Raw genomic sequence first — 25,780 nt, 5'->3', positions numbered from 1 at the left:
AATAGTGAAACTTACTTTTAAAATAGTGAAACTTACTTTTAAAATAGGGAAAACCATTTGGACTTCCCAGGTGGGGCTAGTGGTAAGGAACCCGCCTGTCAATGCAGGAGACGTAAGAGACATGGGTTCAGTCCCTGGGTCAGGAAGATCCCCTGGAGAAGGAAATGGCAACCCACTCCAGTATTCCTGCCTGGAAAATCCCATGGAGAGAGGTGTCTGGCGGGCTACAGTCCATTGGGTTACAAAATGTTGGATTCAACTGAAACAGCTTAGCATGCAGCATGCACATGAGAGTTTTTAATGTTAATTTTGTAGCTTCTAAATGCCTACTCTTTTTCAAATAACTATTTTCTCGGAAATCCAAGCAGCATCAATCAACTTTTTAAGATTGACAGAACCAAGATTTTCAAATCATTCATTTCCCCAAACTCCATTGTCTTTGAAGCAGTCATTTGAATAGAATATTCTTAAACAAACATCTACTTCTGTGATATCTTTCTCTTCCTAACCTCTGTCAAGTTCACTAAGGAAGAAAATACCTCCACCCTCAACCCCAATTTAAGAATTACTAAAGTGAAAAACCTAACTGCAGAGGGAGATTTTATTGGTTTTAATCCATTTGCCCAAGTACTTTGGTGAAATTCAATATTATCTACTAATGTTAGAAATTATTTTAGTATGAGACATGATTTCATTTTGGAAAATAGGCACATGGTACTTCTAAGTTATATTTGTAAATCAGTTATAACTGAGTTGTACTTAGCATTTATCTAGAGAGCTAAGAGTGAAAATCTTGACCAGTTTCTATAATGATCTCTTAAAAGGTTACAGTTTCTAACTGGAAAACCTATCTCAGCTTCCTGTTTAAGTTTTCTCTCTAGCCAAGACCTCCCCTGTTCGTCTGCTTCTGTTCTGGGCATCTTCCCCTGAGTATTAGGGCCCCCCTATTTGTGCAGTTGCCAGGTCTGCAGTGCCCTTTCTCTATTTTACCTTTAAGGTCTCCTCTCTGACTCTTTAATCAGAACCAGTTTCTCCTCCTCCTCTGCTCCCATTGCACCTAACACTTAACAGGCTTATTGCTGTAACATCACATTATCATTATTTGCTTATGTGGCTGAATAGCCTGTAAGTTCCCTGCAGTCAGAGGAGTGTATTATAGTACTTAGCAAGGTCACGCATTCAGGAAGTATATGTTGAATAGAATTAGAGTAACTACGCATACAAGGTCCAGTTCATTTGAGGAAAACATTTTCTCAAAAGTTTCCTGATTTGAAATTTATGCTGCCATTTCCCAAGTATTCAGATATATACTTCTCTTCTTAGTTGGAATCTACTTCATGATAAAATGCCAAACTTTTTAACACTTTTCAACTTCTGGGCCATAGTGGAAGATTTAATTAGGGAGAAGAAACTGGCTAAAAGGAAGTTTGTAAATTGCCTAAATATTTCGTTTGTTATGAGTTTCATTAGGGAATAATTGAGAAATAGTACAGAATTGCTGTTTATTCTGTCGTGGTAAAAAAAAACAGTCATGAATTAAATGGCTAGTTAGCAGGAAATTCTGAGAGAAATTAAGATCAATATCGTGGAACTTGATTTAGACCATGTTACATACTCCCTTAGTTTCATACTAGTTTGGACCTTGGGTGACAGTTACAGCAGAAAGCTTCCCCTTAATACAAGTAAGGCTCAATAGATTTTTACAGTGTCCTTGAAGAACTTGAAAAAAAAAAAAAAAAAGAATGCATTGACCTCTCGGCATCAAAATTCCATATTTTTTTGAGATATTTACCAGGAAACAAGGAATATAGCCAGTTTTTTTGTTTTGTTTTGTTTTTTCAGTTTCTTAAGCTGGTAGATGAAATCACAGTTGATTCTTTTGACAATGTTTGAAAGGTTTTTTTTTTGTTTTTTTGTTTTCTCATTTGACATGCAGCAAGGACATATGGGCGGAGGAGAGGTAACATTATTATTTCTAACTTTTGAATGTATCAGTTGTATTTGGAGAGGACTCAAGTTTGCTCAATTTCTAACCCTTATTGGGAAGCGGGGAGGGGCACTGAAATGTAGCAGTGATCGACATATCCTTTATGTGTTATAGTTAGCATCATAAATACTCTAATTTGAGGGAGTTGGAATGGTAGGATTTGGATTTGAATTGAAATAATTTCAAACTCATTTATATCTGAAGATTTCTCTGTTTTCCTTTCTGAAAGGAATATCTTAGAATAAAATTAAGAATATTTAAAAAGGAAAATATGGTATGACTAGTCTTAAAATACCTGATTGGAGGTATAAATTATGCTTGAATACCTTATATCTACTTTCAAATTTATTTATTTATTTATCTATTTATTACTAAGCATAGTTCTGTGTTTTGTTTAAAATTAGATTAAGTAGACACCTAATCCTGTAAATTTCAAACATTGTGGGGGAAGCTCTAGACATTTTAGAGAATTTTTTGAAGAATCATTTCCTAGAGGTACATGAATAAACTTTATTTTTGCCTCCTGTATTAGTTTTGCCTTTTTATAAGAAAGTCAGTTTAATAAGGTAGCTTTAAAATAAAAGTGACTTTTGAAAATCCAGAAATAACCTCCAATTTTAGAGTCATTTTTTATCTTTATTATATAACTTTTGAAATGTGATTTTATAGGGTAAATTTGTAATAAATATACTGTTAAGGAAGGCAAGTGTGACAGAAAGACATTGGAATGTTTCAGTGAAGGAAGGGCACTTAAGATATATTTCTGCAGGATCCATTAACAAATTCCTTATGCAGAACCTAGAAGTAAATTGGCAGCCTGAAAAGTGACAAAACAGTTTTTGAGAGATTCTACAGTTTTTGAGAGATTCTACAGTTCTTTGTAGCTCTTTGTTTTGCTTATGATTTATAAGTGTGTATTTTGCTGGCAGGTAAGTATGGCAAGAGTATTAACCACAACTGGCATCTCTGATCTTTTCTGCTTTTATGTTCTATATAATAGGATTTTCTAACAGCAAATTTAATGACTAGTTTTTAGAGTTAGATACTACCTGTACCAGCTGATGTTTACTCGCTAAAAGAAAATTTATCTTCAGCATACCTAAAAATCTTAAATTTTGTCAGAGTATCCAGTGAAGTTAGGAAACAGCATAAATGGGTTTTCATGACCTTCCATTAGTTAAGGTAAACCAAGATGAGTGCTTACTTTAAAAATCAACTTGTTCATTTTAGGGGCGGTCTTAAAGGAAATTGGGCAGGCTATATTGTATGATGTTTTAAAGAAATTTAAGTGATCTAGCATCTGATGGTCAAATTTAATACTTGGTGTATATATCTAGATTGCCAGTGGCCATGGGGCCCTGCCAAGGCAGTGCAGTCCCTGCCAACGGCATTCAAAAGACTGCTCTCTCCTACTGTACTTCCATTTCACCTCTCTCAAGTTTCTGGATCCCAGTGGGATGGTTGAGCAGCCCCCTATTTAACCATGTACTTTCTCTCTGGCTCAGTTGGGACCTTAAGGTGATGGAAATATAAGAGCATATCTAAGTGATTTATTATTCAGTAGGAAAGATAAAAGCAGCAGCGTTACTGGATCTGCTGTTTTCCTTGTTTCTTGTGTAAGATAATCAATGGCAAGGAGCGTTTTCTGTTAGCTTTTTTTTTTTTTTCTTCCTGCTTTCTCTTCCAGGTCAGTCCTCGCTATTTCCAATGGAAGATGGATTCTTGGATGATGGCCGTGGGGATCAGCCTCTTCACAGCGGTCTGGGTTCACCTCACTGCTTCACTCACCAGAATGGAGAAAGAGTGGAGCGATACTCTCGCAAGGTGTTTGTGGGTGGCTTGCCTCCTGACATCGATGAAGGTATGTTTAGAAAGAGCCGTTCATAGCACAGTGCCCAGACTGTGGCACATAGTAGGTAATGCATGGGTAATAGTTGCTGTTAGTATAATAATAATATTATCTGGCTCCAGGTGTTCAGTTGTGGTTGCACTGTTCCCTTCTCCTGTCTTCCTAGTACAGTGTATAAAATTAGTTCTCGAAAGGAAAGGGAGTAGCACTTTGGAAACTATCTGAAGCAAGTGGTTGGACTCAATCAAAAAGCGTAAACCTCATTTGGAAACTCTAGGATTCTGTTGTGGGCAAACAGCTGCTAACTGCACTGTTGTCTGTGTGTCCTGCCTTGGCTAACTTCAGTTATGCATTTTCCTATTTCCTACCTTTTATGACTGCTGCTTCCCTCATAGCTCGGTTGGTGAAGAACCTGCCTGCAACACAGGAGACCCCAGTTCAATTTTTGGGTCAGGAAGATCCGCTGGAGAAAGGATAGGCTACCCACCCCAGTATTCTTGGGCTTTCCTTGTGGCTCAGCTAGTAAAGAATCCATCTGCAATGCAGGAGACCTCAGTTCGATCCCTGGGTTGGGAAGAGCCCCTGGAGAAGGGAAAGGCTACCTACTCCAGTAGTTTGGCCTGGAGAATTTCATGGACTATATAGTGTATAGTTAATTGTTTAAGAGTTTAAAATCTTAGATTAAGTCTGAATTTTTGAAAAATATAACTAGAGTTGTAGGGAATCTTAAGAGTTATATCATTTTCTGAATATTTTTTTCACTCATCAAATGCTTTCTGAATGCTGTGCACTGTTCTTAGGATTATTTAGTAAATAAGATTGTGAAAGAAAGCCCCTGCTCACACAGAGTTGATATTCTAGTGGGCGAAGGCACATAAGTGTGAAAATATTAGTGAATAACTCCTGAAAAGAAAGCAGGTTGATGTGATATGAAAAATCTCAGAAGAGAGACTTGTGAGATTTGTTGGTTAAATAAATCCTCTTTGCAGATGTGATACTTGAGCTCTGATGGCTGAATAAGAAGCCAGTCGTGCAAAAAGACAGAGAACTAGTTATCCAGAAGTATTTCATTTAACTGTGGGTCTAAGTGACCCTGACAGAAATCAAAGTAGCAGACCATATAGCAACCATATATCCTTGCTTCCTTTTTTCTCTTATCTATTTTGTTTTGGTTTCCTGAATGGAAATAGAAACGTTATGGAGGATATAAAAGTTTTCTCTAAAAACCTATAAGGTCTAATAATGAGGTTTAATAATGTCCCATTTAGATTGAGATTTAATTGACTGTGCCACTACATTTTCCCTAAAACGCTCAGTTTTTTGGAAGGTTGAGGCAAAATGGCTTCCAAACAGCCAAAGACTGAAATAAACACCGGAATTTTTTTTTAATCTTTGATAAAATGTCTTGGAGGAAGCTGTGCTGAGATTTCAGGCCAGGCTGACTCAGTCTCCATTCTCTCCTCAGAAAGCATATCTTCTGTTCACAGTGTTCATCTGGGGCTAAACAGTTCATCATGATATTTGTTGTCCAGTAAGCTCCCAGATGCAGCCTCTGCATTCTCTAGCTGGAATCCTCACTTTCCCTAGTATAATGGATTCTAGGTTTTATGACCCTTTAGAGGTCAAATCCTTAACACTCTTGAGCCCTGGATGGACTTCAGTGATAAAACTATATGCTCTGTACAAAAAAAGAAGACTGAATTTTATCTGACCTTGCTTAGGATAAACTCCTCTTCTTCCCCAGATAGCCTATATCTTTTTGGAAAATTAGCAAGAGATCATAAATGTATCATTCCTAAAATTCTTGGCAGCCCAGGTAAATTTGACCACTTTGGCACAGGAAGTGGTTTAAACTGAGCAGAATTAATGGGGATTGTGTTAGTCATCCTCTTTTAGCCTCATAACACTTATGTCAATAAGTCAGTAGCAGTTTAGATGGACAGGCCTTCTATTAAAATGTGAAATATGTATTTATGAAAAATACTATGTTCTGTAGAATTGTATGCTAAGAATCGCAGAGTTTATGGGGCAGATGGGGCTAGAGGCAGATCACTTAGAACCTAATGAATTTTGTACCAGAAGCACTAACAAAAAGAGAATTAATACTTTGAAAAATAACTTGGACAGTTAGGCAAGTAGCTCACAATATGACCTACTAGAGGCTGCCTCAAAGAATATTGAAAAGCACAAAACCAATAGAGCAGAAATTGTGGCTTGCAAGCTTGGAGACAACACAGATGAAAGTAGACCTCTGGGCCCCTGAGGAGTGCAAATTCTCAGGAAGTAGCCCTGAAAGCTTACAGGGATACCTCTTTGACTAGAGAGCCTTGCTTGCTGTGCCCATTTTAATTTTCTTGTAATAGAGCTGAGGGGGTTCCTGCCTGCACATCACACAGGCTGGAGGCTTTTTCCCTTCCTGCTGAAGATTATGGTTGTCCTACTAGGCTGGCTCACCTTGCTTACGAAGAGTCATTTGTGAACCAATATGTCTAGGTTACACTGACATCACTCCCTTATTTAGTAATCTCACAGGGGCTGAATGTAGAAACAGGCATTGTAGCAGTTCATACAGACTACTTCTTCACAATCTGGAGGAGGTGAGAACAGTCCTAGCAGACTGGAATTTCAAAATGTTTCTCATCTCTCTTCTCTGTTCCCCTGTCCCGCCCTACTCCCAGATCTTCTCTGCACAGCTCACCTACTCTTTCTTAGAAGTTCCTTGGAAATTTATTTTCCGAAAGTCTGTTCATTAATTGTCCAAATATATAGTACAGCATGACTGGTGTCATTTACATTAATAATGTAAAATATGATTAAGTCTTCCTTGTCCATCCCATGTCCCCTTCCTTTTCCTTTCTTGTAAGACTCAGAGGTGTTGATGTCCAAGGAGGATGGTTGGTGAGCAGGAAGAGGGTGCCAAGTGGAGGTGTGTCGTAGACATACATGTGGAGGGGCCTGTGCTGAAGCCACGGCACCAGTGTGTGGGGGACCAGTAGATCAGGACAGCACGGGCTATGTGCAGAGGTGGAGGGCAGAGGAGGCTGCCAGGGCAGCTCGCTGAAAGATGGGCTACGTTGAGCAAGGAAGCAAAAAGTTAAGCATAGTGAGAGCTTGGTTTCTCATAGTGAGAAGGGAATTTACAAACAGGAGAAGGGGAAAGGCTAGAAGATGACATGAGATGTTGGAATGGACTTACAAGTACCAATATGAACTAATTTTTATAAATGTAAACGGATATAGAAACAATTATAAATATGTCTGTGTATGTTTATGTATTTCCTAGCTTTGTCCTCTGAGAAGACTTAGAAATAATAAATACTAACAATGACTATAGGGAATACCCAAATCTGAGTTTCTAAGTATCTTTTGTCACTGAAAGGAACCAGGATATCTTGGAGGGGGAATAAGGCTGATTCTGGGGCTAGGGCAGAGAAAGAATAAAATGAAAGCCTGGGTCATCTTCTTGGGTCAGATAGTATGGAAGTACTTGAAGAAGGATTGGGGGAAGGGGGTAAGTCAGAGAACATAGGAACCCCCACTGGTCGAATCAGGGGCAGTTTTGAGGACAAACAATACATGAAAGAGAATCAAGTTCTGCTGCTGCTGCTGCTGCTGCTGCTGAGCTGCTTCAGTCGTGTCTGACTCTGTGTGACCCCATAGATGACAGCCCACCAGGCTCCCCCGTCCCTGGGATTCTCCAGGCAAGAACACTGGAGTGGGTTGCCATTTCCTTCTCCAGTGCATGAAAGTGAAAAGGGAACGTGAAGTTGCTCAGTCGTGTCTGACTCTTTGTGACCCCATGGACTGTAGCTCATCAGGCTCCTCTGTCCATGGGGTTTTTCAGGCAAGAGTACTGGAGTGGGGTGCCACTTCCTTCTCCAGAATCAGGTTATAGTCCATTGAATAAAATAGGTCCACAGTGATATAAATAAATGCATGACTAAATAAATGGAGGAGAGGGGAACACTCTTCCTTATTGAATTATACTAACTAGTAAGTGTAGAAGGATTGATAGAAATAGATAACCAGCATTTGGTAGTTATCATTGTGGTAGTTGATATAGGCAGGAATCTTCAGTAAATGCCAGGTCTAATGAGGGAACAAGATATCAATGGTTAACACAGTATTCCCCCCACAAAATATTGATCATATCCAAAGGGAAATGGTTTCCTTTTGGTGGAGAAATACAGACACTTATCAACTCGACTAGCACATCAAGATTAACATACCTTGTGAAAGGACAGGATGACATAGCATCATTACGGTAGTTTTCCTGGTTGAAGTACATAGGTCATGAGGAAACAAGTACAGACCTAGGTTGAGAGCCATCCTACAGAAGGAATGACCTGTATATTTTCAAGCGATCAATTATAGAAAAGACAGGAAAGAATGAGGAACTATTGTAAACTGAAAAAAATAGATACCTCAGAACATGACATCTAAATGTAGCATGGGCCCCTCCCTATAGCTGCTGCGTCGATATCGGTGGGAGCCCCAGCTCAAGCTTGCTGCCCGTGGACACTGGACAGTATTTCCATCTTGGTTGTTGTGCACAATGTGGCAGAGGATAAGAGACTGTGGATATATCCTGGAACATTCTAGCTTTATCATTGGTGCTGTATACATGGAGAAGTCTAGAGACCACCGTAAAAATAAAACCGAAAACCAGAAGCAGGAGGCTTAAGTCCAAAGCTTGAGAACATCAGAGAACTCCTGAATTCAGGGAACATTAAGCAATAGGAGCTCATCAAATGCCTCCAAACCTACACTGAAACAAAGCTCCACCCAAGGGCCAACAAGTTCCAGAGCAAGACATATCACACAAATTCTCCAGCAACACAGGAACACACCCCTGAGCTTCAATATACAGGCAGTTCAAAGTTACTCCAAAACTTTAGACGTCTCATAACCCATTACTGGTCACTCCACTGCACTCCAGAGAGAAGAAACCCAGCCCCACCCACCAGACCTCCAACACAAGCTTCCCTAACCAGGAAACCTTGACAAGCCACTGATACAACCCCACCCACAGTGAGGAAGCTCCACAATAAAGAAAACTCCACAAATTACCAGAATACAAAAAGGCCATTCCAAACGCCGCAATATAACCAAGATGAAGAGACAGAGGAATACCCAACAGGTAAAGGACCAGGAGAAATGCCCAGCAAACCAGACAAAAGAGGAAGAGATAGGGAATCTACCTGAGAAAGAATTCCGAATATTGATAGTGAAAATGATCCAAAACCTTGAAATCAAAATGGAATCACAGATAAATACCCTAGAGACAAGGATTGAGAAGATGCAAGAAAGGTTCAACAAGGACCTAGAAGAAATAAAAAAGAGTCAATATACAATGAATAATGCAATAAATGAGATCAGAAACACTCTGGAGGCAACAAATAATAGAATAACAGAGGCAGAAGATAGGATTAGTGAAATAGAAGACAGAATGGTAGAAATAAATGAATCAGAGAGGAAAAAAGAAAAACGAATTAAATGAGGACAATCTCAGAGACCTCCAGGACAATATGAAACACTCCAACATTCGAATTATAGGAGTCCCAGAAGAAGAAGACAAAAAGAAAGACCATGAGAAAATCCTTGAGGAGATAATAGTTGAAAACTTCCCTAAAATGGGGAAGGAAATAATCACCCAAGTCCAAGAAACCCAGAGAGTCCCAAATAGGATAAACCCAAGGCGAAACACCCCAAGACACATATTAATCAAATTAACAAAGATCAAACACAAAGAACAACTATTAAAAGCAGCAAGGGAAAAACAACAAATAACACACAAGGGGATTCCCATAAGGATAACAGCTGATCTCTCAATAGAAACTCTTCAGGCCAGGAGGGAATGGCAAGACATACTTAAAGTGATGAAAGAAAATAACCTACAGCCCAGATTACTATACCCAGCAAGGATCTCATTCAAATACGAAGGAGAAATCAAAAGCTTTACAGACAAGCAAAAGCTGAGAGAATTCAGCACCACCAAACCAGCTCTCCAACAAATTCTAAAGGATATTCTCTAGACAGGAAACACAAAAAGGGAGTATAAACCCGAACCCAAAATAATAAAATAAATGGCAACGGGATCATACTTATCAATAATTACCTTAAACGTAAATGGATTGAATGCCCCAACCAAAAGGCAAACACTGGCCGATTGGATACAAAAACAAGAACCCTCTATATGCTGCTTACAAGAGACCCACCTCAAAACAAGGGACACATACAGACTGAAAGTGAAGGGTTGGAAAAAGATATTCCATGCAAATAGAGACCAAAAGAAAGCAGGAGTAGCTATACTCATATCAGATAAAATAGACTTTAAAACAAAGGCTGTGAAAAGAGACAAAGAAGGCCACTACATAATGATCAAAGGATCAATCCAAGAAGAAGATATAACAATTATAAATATATATGCACCCAATATAGGAGCACCGCAATATGTAGGACAAATGCTAACAAGTATGAAAGAGGAAATTAACAACAACACAATAATAGTGGGAGACTTTAATACCCCACTCACACATATGGACAGATCAACTAAACAGAAAATTAACAAAGAAACGCAAACTTTAAATGATACATTAGACCAGTTAGACCTAATTGATATCTATAGGACATTTCACCCCAAAACAATGAATTTCACCTTTTTCTCAAGTGCTCATGGAACCTTCTCGAGGATTGATCACATCCTGGGCCATAAATATAACCTTGATAAATTCAAAAAAATCGAAATCATTCCAAGCATCTTTTCTGACCATAATGCACTAAGATTAGAACTCAATTACAGGAGGAAACCTATTAAAAATTCCAACATATGGAGGCTGAACAACACGCTTCTGAATAACCAACAAATCACAGAAGAAATCAAAAAAGAAATCAAAATATGCATAGAAACTAATGAAAATGAAAACACAACAACCCAAAACCTGTGGGACACTATAAAAGCAGTGCTAAGAGGAAAGTTCATAGCAATACAGGCATACCTCAAGAAACAAGAAAAAAGTCAAATAAATAACCTAACTCTACACCTAAAGCAACTAGAAAAGGAAGAATTAGAGAACCCCAGAGTTAGCAGAAGGAAAGAAATCTTAAAAATTAGGGCAGAAATAAATGCAAAAGAAACAAAAGAGACCATAGCAAAAATCAACAAAGCCAAAAGCTGGTTCTTTGAAAGGATAAATAAAATTGACAGACCATTAGCCAGACTCATCAAGAAGCAAAGAGAGAAAAATCAAATCAACAAAATTAGAAATGAAAATGGAGAGATCACAACAGACAACACAGAAATACAAAGGATCATAAGAGACTACTATCAGCAATTATATGCCAATAAAATGGACAACCTGGAAGAAATGGACAAATTCTTAGAAAAATACAATTTTCCAAAACTAAACCAGGAAGAAATAGACAATCTTAACAGACCCATCACAAGCACGGAAATTGAAACTGTAATCAGAAATCTTCCAGCAAACAAAAGCCCAGGTCCAGACGGCTTCACAGCTGAATTCTACCAAAAATTTCGAGAAGAGTTAACACCTATCCTACTCAAACTCTTCCAGAAAATTGCAGAGGAAGGGAAACTTCCAAACTCATTCTATGAGGCCACCATCACCCTAATACCAAAACCTGACAAAGATACTACAAAAAAGGAAAACTACAGGCCAATATCACTGATGAACATAGATGCAAAAATACTCAACAAAATTCTAGCAATCAGAATCCAACAACACATTAAAAAGATCGTACACCATGACCAAGTGGGCTTTATCCCAGGGATGCAAGGATTCTTCAACATCCGCAAATCAATCAATGTAATTCACCACATTAACAAATTGAAAAATAAAAACCATATGATTATCTCAATAGATGCAGAGAAGGCCTTTGACAAAATTCAACATCCATTTATGATAAAAACTCTCCAGAAAGCAGGAATAGAAGGAACATACCTCAATATAATAAAAGCTATATATGACAAACCCACAGCAAACATTATCCTCAATGGTGAAAAATTGAAAGCATTTCCCCTTAAGTTAGGAACAAGACAAGGGTGCCCACTTTCACCACTACTATTCAACATAGTTCTGGAAGTTTTAGCCACAGCAATCAGAGCAGAAAAAGAAATAAAAGGAATCCAAATTGGAAAAGAAGAAGTAAAACTCTCAGTGTTTGCAGATGACATGATCCTCTACATAGAAAACACTAAAGACTCTACCAGAAAATTACTAGAGCTAATTAATGAATATAGTAAAGTTGCAGGATATAAAATCAACACACAGAAATCCCTTGCATTCCTATACACTAACAATGAGAAAGTAGAAGAAGAAATTAAGGAAACAATTCCATTCACCATTGCAACAAAAAGAATAAAATACTTAGGAATATATCTACCTAAAGAAACTAAAGACCTATATACAGAAAACTATAAAACACTGATGAAAGAAATCAAAGAGGACACTAATAGATGGAGAAATATACCATGCTCATGGATCGGAAGAATCAATATAGTGAAAATGAGTATATTACCCAAAGCAATTTACAAATTCAATGCAATCCCTATCAAGATACCGGCGATATTTTTCACAGAACTAGAACAAATAATTTCAAGATTTGTATGGAAATACAAAAAACCACGAATAGCCAAAGCAATCTTGAGAAAGAAGAATGGAACTGGAGGAATCAATTTGGCTGACTTCAGGCTCTACTACAAAGCCACAGTCATCAAGACAGTATGGTACTGGCACAAAGACAGACATATAGATCAATGGAACAAAATAGAAAGCCCAGAGATAAATCCACATACATATGGACACCTTATCTTTGACAAAGGAGGCAAGAATATACAATGGAGTAAAGACAATCTCTTTAACAAGTGGTGCTGGGAAAACTGGTCAACCACTTGTAAAAGAATGAAACTAGATCACTTTCTAACACCGCACACAAAGATAAACTCAAAATGGATTAAAGATCTAAATGTAAGACCAGAAACTATAAAACTCTTAGAGGAGAACATAGGCAAGACACTCTCCGACATAAACCACAGCAGGATCCTCTATGATCCACTTCCCAGAATTCTGGAAATAAAAGCAAAAATAAACAAATGGGATCTAATTAAAATTAAAAGCTTCTGCACAACAAAGGAAAACATAAGCAAAGTGAAAAGACAGCCTTCGGAATGGGAGAAAATAATAGCAAATGAAGCAACTGACAAACAACTAATCTCAAAAATATACAAGCAACTCCTGCAGCTCAATTCCAGAAAAATAAACGACCCAATCAAAAAATGGGCCAAAGAACTAAATAGACATTTCTCCAAAGAAGACATACGGATGGCCAACAAACACATGAAAAGATGCTCAACATCACTCATTATTAGAGAAATGCAAATCAAAACCACAATGAGGTACCACTTCACACCAGTCAGAATGTCTGCGATCCAAAAATCTGCAAGCAATAAATGCTGGAGAGGATGTGGAGAGAAGGGAACCCTCCTACACTGTTGGTGGGAATGCAAACTAGTACAGCCACTATGGAGAACAGTGTGGAGATTCCTTAAAAAATTGCAAATAGAAATGCCTTATGACCCAGCAATCCCACTGTTGGGCATACACACAGAGGAAACCAGAATTGAAAGAGACACATGTACCCCAATGTTCATTGCAGCACTGTTTATAATAGCCAGGACATGTAAACAACCTAGATGTCCATCAGTAGATGAATGGATAAGAAAGCTGTGGTACATATACACAATGGAGTATTACTCAGCCATTAAAAAGAATACATTTGAATCAGTTCTGATGAGATGGATGAAACTGGAGCCGATTATACAGAGTGAAGTGAGCCAGAAAGAAAAACACCAATACAGTATACTAACACATATATATGGAATTTAGGAAGATGGCAATGATGACCCTGTATGCAGGACAGCAAAAAAGACACAGATGTGTATAGCGGACTTTTGGACTCAGAGTGAGAGGGAGAGGATGTGATGATTTGGGAGAATGGCATTGAAACATGTATAATATCATGTAAGAATCGAAATGCCAGTCTATGTCTGATGCAGGATATGACACGCTTGGGGCTGACGCGCGGAGATGACCCAGAGAGATGTTGTGGGGAGGGGGGTGGGAGGGGGGCTCATGTTTGGGAATGCATGTACACCTGTGGTGGATTCATGTCAATCTATGCCAAAACCAATACAGAATTGTAAAGTAAAAATTAAAAATAAATAAATAAATTAAAAAAAAATAAATGTAGCATGGTTCTAGATAGGATTCTCTGTCAGAAAGGAAAAGAGAAATATTACTATGACAGTTAAAAATTTGGATGGAGTCTGTGAATTGGGAGAATGTTATCACTGTTGATTTCCTTATTGGAGGGGAGTTGTATGTTGGTACATAAGGAAGTGACCTTGCTTTGAGCAGGTACCAGTAGTTGTATCTTGTGGTACTAGAGCATCCCATCAGAAAAAGATGGTAGATCAGTCGGTAGATTCGTGCATCAGTAGAAGGAGAAAAGGGAAGAGGGGGAAGACAAATGCATAAATGTTAACAGTGGGGGAATCCAGATGAAGAGATGCAGGGGGTGTTGGTGTACTGTTCTTGTAAATAGTAGATTTGAGTCTGTTTTTTCTAAACTATTTCCCAAAATGCTCCAAAGAATATTTACATCTACTTTTTTGGTTTGTTATTCGTTAGATGAGATCACAGCCAGTTTTCGTCGCTTTGGCCCTTTGATTGTGGATTGGCCTCATAAAGCAGAGAGCAAATCCTATTTTCCTCCTAAAGGTAATTTCTCAAGATTCAAATACATGTGTAGTTTATCCTTATATTTTCTTCATAAGTGTTTGCCTTCAGTGTACAACTGTTTGTTGCTAAACTAACATTTTCCTAAATGCGTTTTTAAAATTTCTACTTAATATATACTTTTCATTCAAATTTGATTTTACTCTAAAAGAGGTTTCAAGATAATACCAATTGAACTTAATGTTGATATTGTCAGACTTTGGGTGAGATTAAGTTTTAGGGGTTTTTGTTTATTTGTTTCATTTTTTTCTAACCTTTTCCTTACTTTTATGCTTCCTTTCACTTGAAGAATTATGAAAAAAGTGGGAAAAATAAAAGTCTTTCAAAATTGTTTTTATTAGGCTATGCATTCCTGCTATTTCAAGATGAAAGCTCTGTCCAGGCTCTCATTGATGCGTGTATTGAAGAGGATGGGAAACTCTACCTGTGTGTATCAAGTCCCACTATCAAGGACAAGCCAGTAAGTGCAGTCTAGTATGAAAATAGGTTCTCATTTTTGCCTCTGTTCATTTTTCCTGAAAAACACACAGACATCTTAAAGTATCTGTTAATTGAAACATTTGTAAGTAGAATCAAAATGAAAAAGCTTTGTTGTTGTCAGTTTCCTAACCTTGACATTCTGTATATTTGTGCACATTATTTTGACATTGAATTTTTGGTTAACTAAAGTATTGGTGAATCTTTCTATTAAAAGATGTCACCTAGTATGCATTTGATAAATATAAAGTAGCTGAATTTCCTCTGGATGATAGAACTCAGAATCACAAATATACCTATCTTTCTCCTTCCTCTCTTTGGTCAAGATTTTACCCAATACCATATGCAGCAAGTTATGTTATACCAATAACTTGCTGCCTATGGTACTCTTGCCAAGTATTAATAAAATAAATTATGTATATACATAAATGTACATTACATATTGTTTCTTTTTGAAAGAGTTTTTATTATAAAATTTAGTCTTTTGGGAAGATCCCTTGGAGGAGGAAATGGCAACCCACTCCAGTATTCTTGCCTAGAAAATACCATGGACAGGGGAGCCTGGCAGGCTACTGTCCATTGGGTCACAGAGTCGGACATGACTTGAGCACATGCTCACACAGTCTTTAGGAACAGTGGCAATAGCAGCTGGCCTATTTTGACAAATCTGACAAACCACAATCTTTTATCCCTTGACCAGTACCTAGTGGTGGGGTCCCTTTCGGGATGGAGGCTCCAGTCGGCTTAGCTCAAGCAGTAATTTGTGGAGCTCCTCTTAGTGTCTTGGGGTTGTCCCTCGTTTTCTGTGTGGCTAGACTCTTTCTATTTGACTTTTTTATCCCCTGCTGGTCCCCATAGGTATTTAATTTGGAGAACTTTGGGCCTTGGGACTTGGTTGGTATACCTGTTGGGAGTACCCTGCTGTTAACCCCTTAGCCTTTGGTGTGGGCATTTGTAACGGTTATATAAATGCAAACAGTTAAATAGAGGTACTTGATTCTTAGTGTTGAAAAAGGCAAAAGATTTATATGACCTGAAGAGAAACCAGAGTATTGGTTAGTTTTAATGGACACACTGAAGTGTTTTATCATAAAACATTTACTGTAGGTATCAATATTTTTATTTTGAAATGCTTTACAGTGCAATAGATTTGTTAATATCAGGAGTAGTTTGCATTTCCTGGACATAGGTTTAGACACACAATCCTAGTTTCTTAGCACTGTATACTAATCAACATCAAATACCATGCTAAATTTAAATTATATGGCTGCTGAGGGGTTGGGTAGGATAGAAGCCCAAATAAACTGTAAAATAGTAAATTAACTTACAGATAATTAAGGTCCTGTTACTGTTAAGCAGTTTGGTTTATAATAGGCAATTAAATTGAACCTGCCAGGCTTGGTTAGATTACTTTTAAAAATTAAATGAAGTGTTGGGATATGCTTTTAAATCTTTTTTGGTTTTCCAGTTTTATTGATTTTTAACTATATAAATTACAGCTTTGTAAAGTAAAATATTCTCTAATAATTATAAACTTAATTTCCACATAAACTGCCTGTGTTGAGACTGAGACACTTTGGTTTGCACACTCCCCTAGGTACAGATCCGACCTTGGAATCTCAGTGACAGTGACTTCGTGATGGATGGTTCACAGCCTCTTGACCCACGAAAAACTATATTTGTTGGTGGTGTTCCCCGACCATTGCGAGCTGGTATGATTCAACAGAGAAACAAAAACTCTGTTTATCCTTTAGCATAAGAAATAGCTTATAAAGATTTTTTTAGGATAAGTTTTCCATAAACATTTGAGTTAATGTCTTAATAGTGAGAGTCCTGGACTCTAAGTGTCTTAGCTTGAATTCATGTGCTCTGTTCCAGTTAATAGCTGAGTAACTTTGGACAAATTGACTTCTCTTATTCTCAGTTTCCTCATCTGTCAAATGGAATTATAAGTATGTCCTTTATGTAGAGTTGTTCTGAGGATTAAATGAGGTAGCAGATGCTTGGTGCTTAGTGCAGGGTCGCATCATGCTCACGCTTATCACTCTAATCATCACCCAAGAGAGAAAGCGCCTCCGGGATGGGTTAGGTATCAAGATGTTCACAGTTTGTTCCCATGACCTCATGTGCGCAACAGCTACTTAGCACTGAAATTCACGACAAGGTGCTCAGCAGTGCATCGTGTTTTTAAGCAGTACTCACAGAAGAAATTTCATCCTTAACTTCAAATAATATGAGTTTTAATATTATAGGTGAGATGAACATAAAATGAACAAGAATGCCATTTTAAAATTGTAACATTTTGTGGAGAATAAGATTCATTTATTATTTCAAATTTAAATTTGGCAAATAGCTAGACTATAGGGAAAAGTAAAAGGGTTTTAATGGAAATCTTCTCAAAGGAATCCCAAAGAGTCTACCAGTTAGCTCTCTAGTGTTAAATGATAATTAAGCATTACATTGTTAACTGGTAAGTTTATGGTGGCATCGTGGTATGGAGCAGATAGACCAGGGTACCAAGTCCAGCACAACCACTTTACTTTCCGTGACCTTGCGTAGGTTGATCATTCTCTCTGTGCCTCAGTTTCCCCAGGAAATCACTACTTACGTCATAGGGTTGTTTCCCTGTCCTTAGTCACAGTAGATTAAAATGAACACAACAGACAACTGATTATAATAACTAGTTTCATTTTAATAATTACTATAATGATGGACAGATAAGCTTCTTTTGATGAAACCTTTGGTGAGCCAGATGATGTTCCTGGTCTCAAATGTCCTCTCTACTCCTTCCATATGTAGTGGAGCTCGCCATGATAATGGACCGGCTGTACGGAGGCGTGTGCTATGCTGGGATTGATACCGACCCTGAGCTGAAATACCCCAAAGGAGCTGGGCGAGTCGCATTCTCTAATCAACAGAGTTACATAGCTGCTATCAGTGCCCGCTTCGTGCAGCTGCAGCATGGAGAGATAGATAAACGGGTAAGTCCTGGACTGCATTCTGGGGAGTTCTCAGAATGGCCCTCCGTGTCATTACCAAGCTCAGAATGGGTGAATTTTATATGACAGTAAAGTGACAGCTGATTTATGCCCATTGGATCCACTAGATGCAAGTTCTAGAGCATATCTAAGAATTTCCTGTGGATTTTTTCTGTCTCTTAGTGTTCTGAGTAGCCTAACAAAATACTCAAGTCACTTTGCTTGAGTCCACTTAATCTTTCCTAAGCTATCACCTCCATCCATTCATTTACTCAGTTAGTCATTCAATAAATATTTACCAAATCCTTTGTACTTCATTGTATTAAGTATATAGACTTGAACGCCTTTGAGATCTTAACCTGGGATATCAAGAATACCTCAGCAAGCCCTATTTTCCTATGCACTATGTAACAAACGATTAAATAATTCACTTCAAGGACTGTGTCTAAGAAATAATATTTCATTATAACAGATTAAGTAGAACTCAGAATCCTTCCATTTGTAATCTCTTTTACCACCTTAAATTTGGTGGTAGTTCATTAGAATTATTTTCACACTTTAAATTCCTCTTTGTTGTATTTATCCTCTGCATCAGAAGGCTGGAGAAAACCTCAGAGATAACGCTTCTGTTTTTTAATGTATTGTATTTGAGACTCTGTGTTCACTTATGTGTCTTCTTTGCATTCACAAATTTCTTAGCTTTGTGTTTCATGCATTCAACAAGTACTTTAGTGCCTAGGGCAGGAAGTCTCTGTACTCTCGGGTTTATGTTCTGGTGGATGGAGTGTGGCCTGTGAACCGACTGCTGGTTGGTAAATGGTTTGCTGTGAGTTTGTGTTGAGACAGGAATTTACCCTAGAATGTGAATCCACTGCACTAGGAAGCACAGTGTTTAGTTCAGTTGAGATTTTTTCACAGAAAGACCTTCTTGATGAAGAAAGCAGTGCATTGATTTTCATTCTGGTGTCAGCTCCTTATTTCATGCCAGACTGGTACTTTGGTTAGGGCTGACTGAGATACCAGCACTCCAAAGCCCTATGCTCCAAAGTCTTTACTGATTGACTGTATTGTGACTTTCTCAATTTAGTACGTAAAAACTGTCAGTCACTAGTGGTTTACATGGGAGAAGGAAATGGCAGCCGACTCCAATATTCTTGCCTGGAGAATCCTTTGGACAGAGGAGCCTGGAGGGCTGCTGTCGATAGGGTCGCACAGAGTCGGACACAACTGAAGCGACTTAGCAGCAGCAGGAGCAGCAGCAGTGGTTTACATTTACTGCTTGTGTTCCATTTCATGTATATTCCACATAAGTGGTAGCTGAAATTTTTTCATCCTAGTGGTCATCATGCTGTGAATATGTTAAAGAGAAAGGTATAGATCTGTTAATAAACATGGAGGAAGGGGGCAGGGTTAGTTTGCTGTATGTCTTACCATATCTCCTTGATTTTTATTTGCACTAAAAAATATGTACATTTGAGTAAACAGTCTCTCGCACCTCATTGCTTCATTCCATCATCGGTTTGGGAGTTGTAAGGGTAGCCATTAGAAATTCAGACTTAATTTGTATCCCGCTAGGCTCTCCAGTTCTTTGGCCAGTCTTCTTGCCACACTGTAGGTGTTGTGGAATGGCCTCGGGGCCAGAAGCCTAATCTGCTTGTTACATCTGCTCTTCTGGCCTTCTGTGTCACTCCTCTTTTTGTTCATGGTCTGCCTTCATCAGGATCCCTTGTCAGAAGTGGCAGTAATAGCCTGGTGTAAGGGAGTTTCAATCGTGAGTCTCTCCAAGACTAAAAATAACCAACTCTTTTTCTCACTGGAGAATTAAGAGCCAGGTTATTTTTAATGCTTGAGAGGCTCAAATGACAGATCGGCCTATTGAACACTGGAACAGACCCAGTTTTATAAATTTATCTCTGACTTTTAGACTGAGGTAAACCGTTCTTCCTGACCAAGAACAAAGCAAGGTTTTAGATTATGAGTACTATGGCTGTGTCTTGTTTTCCCAGAGTTTGAGGTTTGTGATTATAACCCAAGATGTGTACACTGTAAATAGAAACCATGACCTTCTTACAGCTCAGAGGCTTACGGTGTAGAAGTCAGGCAGCTTCCCTCTGATTTGTACATTGAAGTGCTATTTTGTGGCTCTGGGAATCTCTTAGTTGGTCTTGTGCAAATTGTAATTCCACGTATGACCAGAATCCAGGTCCACTAATTAAAGTGATGGTTTGCGCCTATGAAGACTCTCCTGTGGGTTTAACCTTATAATGTTCTTAAACATTAAGTTGGCTTCACTTTTAAATTTATGATGGAACCTTGTCTTTAATTTGAAAACTCTTTAATTAATAAGACAAAAATGTAAAATAATGGGCATAAAAACCTTACTAGTTCCTTAAAAGATGATAATTTAATTTCAGTAAAGGAGTTATTGACCATTCCTTTTGGACACCTTGGCACAGATTCATTCAGACAGTGGACGGAAATGTACACACACAGTCTGAGTTGCTAGGTCCATTCACTGAGAAATGTTCAACGCCTTTCTTTTATTTTTGATTGCAGGTGGAAGTTAAGCCATATGTCTTGGATGATCAGCTGTGTGATGAATGTCAGGGGGCCCGTTGTGGGGGAAAATTTGCTCCATTTTTCTGTGCTAATGTTACCTGTCTGCAGTATTACTGTGAATATTGCTGGGCTGCTATTCATTCTCGTGCTGGCAGGGAATTCCACAAGCCCCTGGTGAAGGAAGGTGGTGACCGTCCTCGACATATTTCATTCCGCTGGAACTAAAGGATAACTACAGTGCTCATTTTCAGGCCTCAGAATAAGTGCACTCTTCTGTTAATTCTGCCCCCTTCCTCAACCTCTTCACGCTGGCATGTCCTTTTGTGCAGTCTGTAACTTAACAGTAGTTTAACAGAGAGAATGACCTATAATATAGGTGTTTTGTAGATTCCCATGTCACTGAAAACAAGATGTATGAACTCCTTTTTTGTATTGCCATCATGTTGCATGGAAGTTTCGTTCTCTTGTTTTGCTGGAGACTAAGAGGATCCAAACTTCCTGCAGCATTTTCTTAGAGGAGAGAGAGAAATATTAAAAGAAAAATGAAACAATAGAGTATTTTGGGTTTTTAATTAAATTATTGTTGATAATATAACAGATAAGAATACTTTTATTAAAATAACCACGTAACAATAACACTATCAGTCTCTCCTGATGCGGGGTTTCCCCCAGGGAAGTGCTTTTGCCTTTCTCTTTCTTTTCTTTCATCTTTTTTGCCTCTCTTTTTTTCCCATCCCTTTTCTGTTCTTTCAACAGCAGTGGAGGAAGTTAACAATTATTAACAGGAAAGAGCATGTTAAAGCAAACACAAATGCATGAGCAAGATTGAAGCAGCATTATAATTAATTTTAAGGGTTTAGAGGCAGAATATCATTTCATTATGCCTCAAAGTTACTGCCACATCAGAAAAAAAAAAAAGTAGGCAGAGCTAGATTTATTTTCTTTTAAACAGGTTTTTAAATTTAGAATGTAAAAGTTGGGTACATTTATTTCTGAGGGGAGTGCACTTATTTATTTTTAAACTTTTACTTATCCAGTCACAGCCCCAGGAAACCTACCAAAGCTAGAGTTAACGACAACTGGTGGGAAAACTAGCATTTCCTCTCCTAAAGAACAAATGTATAAATTTTATTTTTGATGTTATATATAAACTCTATATCCTAATTTCCTAACACTCATCAGGTGTCAGCCTTTGCTCTCCATTTTGACATTAAAAAAAAGCAAGCAAACAGATCAAGAGATACCTCAAGGATATCATTTCTGATTTTGTGTTAGACTACCGTGTGTAGCCAAAACTGGAAGACAAAACCAAAATTCAAATTGGCTGCTGATTGGCTTACTTTTAGATTTAAAGTTACTTTGGATATCCTGTAATTTAGTTGTAACATAGAAAATGAAAACAAAAAGTAGTTGCAAAGTGTTTTGCACTCTTGAACTAAGTAACCGTGTAAATCTGTGCAAAGGTACGTATGTTTATCTTACTCTTCCTATAAAATAAAATAACATTACAGTTTCAGAATTTAGCATGGGACATAGTCAGTGTTTGAAGTGCCAACTTCATCAAGTAATGCATGCTTTATTATAAATAAAACTCTAGCTTTTGAAAAGCGTTATTATGTGTTGAACAGTATGCTTCAGGAGTAAATTGAAAAATAGTCTCTTGAAGCCCTGGTCATTGGAAGTAACTTTTATTCTAATGGACATTTTCTTATGAAATGCCCTATCCACCATGAAAAGGATTATTATCATCAGTGTGCAAAACATTAAAAACAAAAATCTAATGGCAGTCTTGCTAGTTGTGCTGCCTAACAGTACCATCTTGGATCCTTCAAAACCAAAGACTTGCCCTAGCACTGCGGTGAAACCACCTGACTGATGACCCCTACTGATCATGTTTAGGAAAAGCAATCCTTTATTTTTAATCCAGGCTTTAATGAACTGTATACCTGTTAAGTTCCAAAGGTCAAAATGGAGGCATTTGCTGTCTAACAGTCAGACACAAGAAAGGGAGCTGCTTATTAAAGAATCCCCTGCAAATATTGAAAGCGGTCATGTGAACGGAGGGTGCTCTTGTGTAGCTGGTCAGGGACTTTTTCTTTTCTCCTGAATGACATAATTCTAATGGGAATGTTCATTTGCCTCTTTTTATTCTTTTCAATGCTTGTAGGTGGCTTAGGGTGTGCTGTCGTGCTGTTCCTACTCAGTAAACAGGTGTGATGAGCTAACAAGAAATAACACTGTTTGAGAACTAGCTTTGAATAATAATTTTTCCCTTTGTACATGACCTGCTGAATTTCGGTACAGTGTTTTTGTAGCTAACTTATTTTGTCATGCACATAATGTATATTTGTTATGCACTACTTTTGTATATCTTGTTTTTCCAACAGTGAACATTTTTAGGCACACTTTTCACTGACGGGATATCTCTTTATGCAATACCTCAATTTTTCATATTGCAAAGAGTAGCTTTTTGTACTTTTATTACTGAGAGATCTTCATATACTTCATTTTTTAATATAAATAATTTTAATAAATTTTATTTTCTTATATTCTGCTTTTTATACATTTCAGTGCTCTGCATACATTTTAAATTATGAATGTTGTGCACTGGCAATGCTATTTTAGAGTCTGCAGAGAAGAGAAAGCATGTTGCTTAAACATCCTTCCCCAGCACCAGCTATTGGTGTACCTATAATTTAAGAGATAGTCTATGTAAAGTAACAAATTAATGAAAAAAATTCGCATGAAAATGACAGATAACACTGTAGTTCCTAAAAAAAAAAAATTAAATGCATAAGCATAGGGTAGAAATTTAAAATAACAAAATTGTCTACAGCTTCTTACTAAGTTTTTAAAATTATTCATAATGCAGACATTTTTGGTGAATGTTTAGCCATTTTTAATATTAATAAATTGATGTTAAGTGTTTGATTCAGAGATGTCTGCTCTTTTAAATTATATATAAAGAAAAAAAATAGCCTGCCGTGGGACAGGTGTGTAATGTTAGTATGCATGACTAATGTAAGAAATTGTTATTCTACTAATATTTACTTGTGATTGTGTGACAAGCGTGTTTACAGATTATTTGGTTACACTTCAATTTACAGGGCATAAACAATTATTATCTATTACTCTGAACTTTATTGATTACATGTCCTTCAGATTACATGGGATTGTAGTTGGGAGTTACCATGTAACTCAAAACATAATTAACATGTAATTAGTTTACAGATTTTAGGGTATCACTTCAATTTACCAAGCATGTAGTTCTAGCGCACTAGCATGGCACCAGCCATGTACTTACAATGTAGTTACAGAGTAATTACATGGTTATTTTTGCAATGTAAAATAAAGTGTTTCTGATTATTTTCTATGTAAAGGAACCCTCTCCCTTCCCCTTCTGGTCCCCACGCTTTGGTATAATATATATACTTCTCCATACACAGACCTCTGCAGAATGCAAAATAAAACTTGCAGTGAATGAATTTAGCATTTTATGAGAGTGCTGTTGGAAAGACTTGATAATTCACCCTTTTTGTTTTGAAGAGTTGAATCTTCTGTTAAAAGGTGATTTAAAACTTGAATGTGATGAATTGTGGCAAGTTAACTTCAAGTTATGTGCAATACTTATTTCAAACTTTTGAAAGATCTTTGCAGTGTAATTCTTTGTTTTTAATTGCAGACATTTAAAAATGTCATTTTCTACTGTTAAGAGTAATCCTCTTTCTTGCTGGTGTTTCTAAAGAAAAGAATCAGAAATCAATCTTTCTACTAATGTAAATTTGAGATTATTTTTAAAAATGGAATAAAAGAGGTTTTGGTCATTTGCTTTATTTTATTATCTTATTTTAAAGCTACTGTGATTGATAGCATTGTAAGAATTGGGACAATATTGTATTCAACTGTTTTATTTTTTATATTTTTAAAATTTAAAGTATAATTAGTTTTTATAATTTTCATCAGATTTTTGTTATATTTTTTGGAAGTGAAACTTTTAGCAAGTGGGTGTCTAGTTTTTACTAATCCCTAATGTTTTTTTTTCCAGTGTATTGCTCATATTATCAGAAGGAAAAGTTATTTAAGTATGTCAGTTAATTGTACTACTTGGCTGAATTTCCATATAGTTTTTACTGTGTATGGGGAGGTTGTAGTATTTATTATAGCATTTTAAATAAGGGTAATTCATTTTTTATTAAAGTCATTTTCACGTTAAGTTCCTATTTTTGTATGTTCTACTCTTAAGTTATATAACACAGTTCCTTTTTTAAAAGAGTTCATTTGTTGAAGTGCTAGTGGAAAATTAATGTTATTAAATAGTTTGCAAATGACTATTTATACCAGTATGCGTATAATTTTTAAATATTTGTAATGTGAGATGTTGAATGAATAAAACTTTTAACTCAGCTTTCTTTTAATATACTTATTTATTTTCAACATAAGTAAATTGTGCTTCCAGGGCTGGGAATATAACATTTAAAACATGGTTCTAGGAACATATTCTTTGGCCAAAGCAGAAGAAGCTTTAATGAAAAGATGTTGGTCATATAGGTGCTCCTGCCAGATGTGCCTTGCTTATGCAAACACCTACATGTCAATGGTAGTTCTCTTTAGCCTGCAGTTACTTCACACGCTGCCCTGCAGAGGTCTTTTTGTCTGTAGTCTTCAGCATGTGTGTGAGGCCTGAGCCTGCGATCCCAGTGTTCAGTCATCTGCTTAAGGCCAACTGTCTGATGAAAGTAGGGGAACACATGTTTACTTTACAGGAAAAGTCGGTATCTGAGAGGGTCAGTTTTGAGTCTTTGTCAGTGAAGAGCCTTGATTTCCGGCCATGCCAGCAAGAGGATCTGGGTTAACGAGTCTCTCTTGAATTTTAACCCTCCACTTCCTCCCTATATCCTCACACCACAGGATGTGGCCTCTGGGATTATATTCTCTACAGCATGTGAATTGAAAGTATTATCTTTGGGTTGGTCCATAAATCATGTGGACCACTGAGTACTGTGGTGTGTTAGTCATTTATATGTTAGACTGCATTTTCAAGCTTTTAAGGGTTTTGTTTTTGTTGTTTAGTCACTGACTCTTTGTGACCCCATGGTCAGTAGCCCACCAGGCT

The 25,780-nt window shown here is 37.3% G+C and overlaps 1 protein-coding gene across 3 annotated transcripts in view; it reads left to right on the top strand.

Moving 5' to 3' along the window:
* Positions 1–25,071, top strand: part of CPEB4 (cytoplasmic polyadenylation element binding protein 4) — a 75,396-nt gene extending 50,325 nt beyond the window's left edge. Inside the window, exons 4-10 of one of the 3 annotated variants that reach the window (XM_040262728.1) lie at positions 1,937–1,960; positions 3,675–3,848; positions 14,546–14,635; positions 14,995–15,113; positions 16,728–16,842; positions 17,930–18,111; positions 20,665–25,071. In XM_040262728.1, coding sequence (XP_040118662.1) covers positions 1,937–1,960; positions 3,675–3,848; positions 14,546–14,635; positions 14,995–15,113; positions 16,728–16,842; positions 17,930–18,111; positions 20,665–20,892 — 932 coding nt within the window. In that variant the 3' untranslated portion in view covers positions 20,893–25,071. The remainder of the gene's footprint in view (positions 1–1,936; positions 1,961–3,674; positions 3,849–14,545; positions 14,636–14,994; positions 15,114–16,727; positions 16,843–17,929; positions 18,112–20,664) is intronic. The other 2 variants (XM_040262730.1, XM_040262729.1) reach the window with 2 other exon arrangements.
* The last annotated feature ends 709 nt before the right edge of the window (positions 25,072–25,780 follow it).

This window comes from Oryx dammah, unplaced genomic scaffold (genome assembly GCF_014754425.2).
Source record: "Oryx dammah isolate SB20612 unplaced genomic scaffold, SCBI_Odam_1.1 HiC_scaffold_20, whole genome shotgun sequence".
Taxonomy (NCBI): Eukaryota; Metazoa; Chordata; class Mammalia; order Artiodactyla; family Bovidae; genus Oryx; species Oryx dammah.
Note: the sequence above shows the minus strand (reverse complement) of the source record. Positions and strands in the feature narration are given on the sequence as shown.